Source organism: Prunus dulcis, chromosome 8, assembly GCF_902201215.1.
Source record: "Prunus dulcis chromosome 8, ALMONDv2, whole genome shotgun sequence".
In the NCBI taxonomy this organism is placed as follows: domain Eukaryota; kingdom Viridiplantae; phylum Streptophyta; class Magnoliopsida; order Rosales; family Rosaceae; genus Prunus; species Prunus dulcis.
In genome coordinates this window covers 5022024-5028523 of record NC_047657.1, presented here as the reverse complement: position 1 = coordinate 5028523, position 6500 = coordinate 5022024, and the positions used below count along the sequence as shown (strand labels likewise).

The 6500-nt window shown below is 37.8% G+C and overlaps 1 protein-coding gene across 1 annotated transcript; it reads left to right on the top strand.

The window, feature by feature from the left end:
• Positions 1 to 555: 555 nt before the first annotated feature.
• LOC117638312 (bromodomain-containing protein 2-like) lies at positions 556 to 5224 on the top strand. The gene is made up of 3 exons (XM_034373447.1): positions 556 to 2161; positions 2780 to 3186; positions 3513 to 5224. The coding sequence occupies exons 1-2, from the start codon at positions 556 to 558 to the stop codon at positions 2788 to 2790; spliced, it is 1617 nt and encodes a 538-aa protein (XP_034229338.1). The 3' UTR covers positions 2791 to 3186; positions 3513 to 5224.
• Positions 5225 to 6500: the final 1276 nt, after the last annotated feature.

The window sequence follows — 6500 nt, the reverse complement described above, 5'->3', positions numbered from 1 at the left end:
AAATTTAGGTTTTAACCATAAAAAAACGTTTACTTTTAAAAAAGTCAAAGTTTTTTAAAAAAAGACAGAAAAATCTCTCAACTTTCAAATCAAAGACATGTAAATGTAAAGGATTCCTTAAGAAATCCAAAAATAAATAACGGCAATTTTGTCTATTTGGTTTCTTTTAAAAAAAATTTCTCTCTTTTGGCCTTTTTCAAAGCCTCCCCTGTTTAAGATGGTGTTTCCGCGTGTTTTTTACTTTTGACTTTTGACTTTTTTACGCGCAACAACTCAGCAACTGAGTCACCGAGCTATCACACCGACCTTTTATTTTACGTTTTGAAAACCAAAATAGCGCCACAACAATGCATTCCCTCTTCTTTTCGTCTTTCTGTCCGTCTCTCTCTCTCTCTCTCTCCCTGTTTCTCTTCAACAAGTAAGCGAAAGCGATCGAGTGAGAGTATTGAGTTCAACGATTGAGCGAGTGATTTTCTCTGCAACGTTTGAGCGAGTGATTTTCTGGGTTCTCTCTCTGTAACGACTGTGTGAATTTTTGGGTTTCTGAAATCAAAAATGGCGTGGTCTGCTATAAAGCGCAGACATTTGGAGGATGGTTTTGGTTCCTTTGAGTTTCAGTTTCAGACCCAGAAGAGGATAAGGTCTTCTAGGGTTTATGAGACCCAACGGAATGTAGCCGTTGAGGAAAAGTCGACCGTTGGTCTTCCTCTGAGCAAGGGTTTGGCTTCGTCTGCAACAAAAAATGCCGACCCAGAATCAGAAGATCTGGGTTTTGATGAAATCTGTCAGACCCAGAAGAGGAAGAGGTCTTCTAGGGTTTCTGAGACCCAACGGAATGTAGCCGTTGAGGAAAAGTCGACTGTTGGTCTTCCTCTGTGCATGGGTTTGGCTTCGTCTGCTACAAAAAATGCCAACCCGGAATCAGAAGAGGGTTTTGATAAAATCTGTCAAACCCAGAAGAGGAAGAGGTCTTCTGGGTTTTCTGAGACCCATCGGAATGTAGCCGTTGAGGAAAAGTCGACTGTTGGTCTTCCTCTGTGCAAGGGTTTGGCTTCGTCTGCTACAAAAAATGCCAACCCGGAATCAGAAGAGGGTTTTGATGAAATCTGTCAAACCCAGAAGAGGAAGAGGTCTTCTAGGGTTTCTAAGACCCAACGGAAGGAAAAGTCGACTCTTGGTCTTCCTATGTGCAAAGTCAAAGGTTTGGCTTCGTCTGCTTCAAAAGAGACGTTGGATTGTTCTAAGGTCTTGGCTTCTCTGATGAACCTCGGCCATGCGAGCTACTTCAACAAGCCTGTTGTTGATCCTGTGGCTGAGAATCTGCCGGGTTATTTCGACGAAATCTGGAGGCCGATGGATTTGGGTACTGTGAAATCGAAATTGGAGAGGGGTGTCTACTCCAGCGCTGATGACTTTGCTGCTGATATCAGGCTTATCTTCTCAAACGCTTTCAGATATTTCCCCCTTGGGAGTAGAAATCGTGCAGCAGCCAAGCATCTCAGTGGGGTTTTTGAGACCCAATGGAAAGAAGCCAAGGAGAAAATGTCAAATGCTGCTTGTCCTCCTCCTACTCCTCCTCTGCCCAAACGGAGACCAAATGGCAAGAGCTCTTCTGCTTGTAGGATTCTTATGCAAAGTCAAGGGGTTGTTGGGGTTTCTGATTCTCACTCAGTTAAGTCTACCAAAGATGATGATTCTCACTCAGTTAAGTCAACCAAAGATGATGACTTGGGCACCCTTGTTCATCATGCCATGTATCAGGCCACAGACAATCTTTCTCCATGTAAGGCTAGGCGAATTCAGTCGCTCAAGATGCGATTTTCAGGTACAATACGGAAAGCAAACAAGATACTTAAGGGTCTACCTGATTCTCCACCAAGGAGAAAATTGATGCATCGGATGGAGCAAAGGCAATCGGCTCGCCTTGCTATTTTGAACATGGAGAAGTCAGTCCAATTTGAGGACCCTTTAAAGGATCTCAAACAACTTGAGATTCTGTGTGGCTGTGGCAGTGAAAAGGTCTACCTTGGATTGCCTCTTAAGCATTTGGGTTTGTACCTCAAGGAAGATGACGAGTTGCAGGGTCAGGACGAGGAGGCGTTTCTGAATGGAGATTGGGAGGAAGGCGAGATCTGCTGGCAGGAGGGCGATTGGGAGGAAGGTGAGATCCGCTCATGAAGTACAGGTTAGAGTTTACAAGGAAAATGAGGCATAGGTTACAAGCCACCTTGCCTCTGTTATTTGTTGTATATGGTAGTTGAATATATACTATAGTAATTCTGATTTTTTATTGTTGAGATGCCAGATTTGGAATATAACCCACTGCTCGACAAGATAGATGACTTAGAAGCTTGCTATTACGGAATCTCTTTAAGTTTTACTTTCTAATTTGTTATAGATGAGGTTTCCAATGTGGATATAGTTGTATCTGCCTGATGCAATCCTACACATCCAGATATCTTGGAAAATTAGCAAAGTATGCACTGTTATGGTGCATATAAGATAACATGTGTGTGTTCCAGGATATAATTTGTTATAGATGAGGTTTCCAATGTGGATATCGTTTCTAAAATGTTTTACTTCTTGGAACTTTTTCCAGGATACAACAGAAGATAAAGTGTGTATGTTCTGTTGTGTGTGTTTGTGTGTACTATCCATGTTCATTGGCCATATACATTATACATATCATATCATTGTACGTGTCAGATGAAGTGGACCATTGTGCTCTCTCTCTCTCTCTACTCTTTGTATTGTTTATTTCGTTTTTTTTTTGTGCCAGTTTTTGTGTGATTGCTATTTGATGGCTAATGCAACTGAGAGCGAATGGTTTGGGCATGAGGGACAAAAGTATGTAAGTTTGCAATAAAACTGAAATCAAATCACACGGAAGCTTATCAAGAACTTGGAGACAATTCCCCATCTTCGCAGGTGCATCAGCAGCAGCTTTTCTTTCCCTATGAACGTAAACCATAGAGAAATTCCAAACTCCAGCTAATCAGGTTTCTGCATCTTTAAGTCTGTTTTGATTTATTAAAGGAATGAAATGATGAATAAGTGTTTCGCATCTGTACAAATAAAATGATTTCTTGTATAAGCTGTTCAGTTGCGAAGGTTGTTGCTATAGAGTGTGTGCCCCACTCGTCTAACCCCAGCATTGGCATTTGCTTCAGTAACCCTGATAATCAGGTACCCCAGCTCCGTTTCACCTCTAAATTTATGCTTTAAAGATGAATGACATTTCATGCAACAATTTACAGAGCTGCTACTGTTTAGGAAATCTATTCTACCAATTTGTGTTTGTTGGTTTCATCTTGTCAGGTGTTTATGCCTTGTTTAGGAAAGCTAGGTAAATAAAATTTGTGTTTGTTAATACACACTTTGTGCCCTGTAGAGTTTTCAGTTTGCTATTCCCTGCACTTATCCAAATTTCGTTTGAGCTAGTATAGAAGCTTGGGATTGCTTCTTATAATGGTTTTTTCTTTCAATTTCTTTTGGCTTGGTGGCTGGTACAGTTTGCAGTTTGCATTGCTGTTGGAGTTGTGTGGCCTTCATCATCTCTTCAATAATCTTCAATAAGGGTTATATCATGGCTATTTCAGGTAAAATTGCTAAAGATTTTATATTATAGATAATATTTGTTTTTGTTAACTTGAAAAGGAAAATGGAGTGAAAATTCCATTATTGATTGTTCTAATAGGTTTTCTTGTGACCTTCCATACAATAAATGATTCGTTATCTTTGCTTTATGCTTAGCTAACATTGTTCTTAAGAAACTGCTACTTTCATTAACATAATGTATCACAATCATTTATTAAAGTGCTATAAAAAGGTCTGTGCAGTGATCTTTTTGTAATAGCTTCTATAGTGATGTCTTGGATGCTATAATCCATTTTTGTTTTTTTGTTTCAAATACTTCCTACTTGGCTTAGAGGGATCTGTATATGCCTCTCAAAGACGATGAGATCTTTGAGCATGTACATGGGAGGTGACGATAAGTTAAATTTCTTGGCTATAGACCATGGGTTGATAAGTTAGTACTTTTATAATGCGGTGAAGATCATCACGTGTAGATACAAAGGAGCTATTGGCTTAGATTCACATTTTAAGATCAATAGGAATGGTTGAGAAGGTTGGTGTGCAAGGGACTGAGTTGCATTCTTTTAATTGAGACATCTCAAAGTGTTTGTGGAATTCACATCCCACAAATTGATGCTTTCATTGAGAGCCACCTCAACAGGATTTTCTATTTTGTTATAGATAACTTAGAACCTTGCTATTATTAGGGAATCTCTTTTACATTTTACTTTCTAATTTGTTATAGATGAGATTTCCAATGTGGATATAGTTGTCTCTGCCTGATGCAATCCTAGACATCCAGATATCTTGGAAACATTAGCAAAGTATGTGCTTGTTCATAAAGTTTTTTTTTCTTTGTTCCGAGTACATTGCTTTCTGAGTTTAACATTGTGCTAGTTTTTCTTTCTTCTTTTTGGTTTAATAAAGAATGATAATGATGCAAGCCAGAATATTTAGCATCTTGAGCAACAAATTATTCCTTGTAAAAGAATGTTTCTGCATCTTTATGTTGGTTTTGATTTAATAAGGATTTCTTGTCAAAGATGTTCAGTTGCAAAGGTTGTTGGCTGGTCAGGCCCCCCCAATTTTCTTTTCATTCTTGTACTGTCTCTTCACGTCAATAATGCCATAATATGAAGGAAAACTATGGAGTGTGCCCCCTTCTTTTAAACCCTGCAGTGGCATTTGCTTCAGTGACTCTGATAATCAGGTACACCATCTTCATTTCTCCTCTATATTTATGAAATAACCCAATCAGCGTTTTCTTTGTTTTTTTCTTTTGTGGCTTAGATTTCTCCCTCCTTTTTTGTTTCTTTTTCTGGGGTCTCATTTATGTTGCTGTCACTATGGTTATGTTTTAAAGATCAATGACATTTCATGCAACAATTTACAGAGCTGCTACTGTTTAGGAAATCTATGCTACCAATTTGTGTTCTTTGGTTTCGTCTTATCAGATGTTTTGAGCCTTGTTTAGGAAATCTATGGTAAATAAAATTTAGGTTTGTTTCATACTAGTATGATTTTCACTGAGAACTTGGGTTGATGAAGAAGAAAGGTTGGAAGTAAGTTTTAAAGTATACTATCTGCATTATGAGATCTTGAGGTAGTTTGAGCATTATATATAGATTAGAATGCCCAGCAAGCAGTAGTGAACCTGGTAAATAAAATCAACAGCTCTGGTTAGAGTTCATTTGGTATTGTAATATTTCTGTCAATGTACATGAGCACAAATTAAGTCCACTCAAATTTTCTTTTATCAATGACTGAAAATCAAATAAACAGAAACCTTAGAAGTGCCACGTTTTAAACAATTGCCAGTGCTGATGAGGGCACTCCAAATCAATAAAAATAGGAAACCATTTTTATTTGGACATGTTAAACAGGATCCTTGGTTCTCATCATTTACAAAAAAAAACATGGTACTTTCTGATGTGCCTAAGCCTGCAGTGGGGCAGAGTTTCTAATGGGGAGCATACGCAGTTTCTGTTACTGTTTGGTCTCTAATTATACTATCCCTGCTCTATAGTTTCTAACTGTTATGTGTATCAGAGTAGAATAACTAGTAAGGTTGGCTTGGCGCACCATAAATTTGACTTGTTTTACCCTTCTACAGTTTAAAAACATGTACATTAAGCTTATTTTTGAAAATGTATGGACTTTTGGGTTGTTTGTAGATTGTTCTGGTATTAGCATTGTGTTAATCAATTATGGTCAGTATATGTCCTGGGCCCTTTTTCAGGTGACAGAAGCGAGGCATTTTAAGAGCGTCTTTTTCTTTAGCTTTTAATAGAATTTTCTTTTCTTAACTACTGCTGTCAACTCTTTGGGTTCTGATTTTCTGATTGTCATTGTAAGTCTTCTAATTGAGCATGATATTGACTTTGTGGTATGATTTTCTGTGTTTACTCTATCCTCTTTTCTTTTTACTATATCTTTTGTGCCTTAAACATATCTTGCTCTCTTTTCCTCGTTGTTGGGTTAGTTTGCCACCTAGGTTTGTTTTCACTAGTATTATGTATAAGATCATTTAAAAATTTGTTTAAAGACATCTTTGGTTCCAATTCTTCATTGCTTGTTTATCTTGTTTGATGTTTGAGCTTTATTTTCAGGTACTAAGATGTTTGAGCCTTATTTTCGGGTACTGAGATGTTTGAGCCTTATTTTCACGTGTTGAGATGTTTGAGATTTATTTTCACGTACTGAGATGTTAGAACAATATATTAAGGTTACCATCCAAATGTTTGCGTTTTCCTGAAATATACTCTTGAAGAAATCATTGGTCCCAATTCTTCATTGCTTGTTTTATCTTGTATGATGGTGAGCCTTATTTTCTTTTGAGGTCTCATTTATGTTGTTGTCACTATGGTTATGTTTAAAGACGAATTTCATGCAACAATTTTCGGAGTTGTTATCTGTTTTAGGAA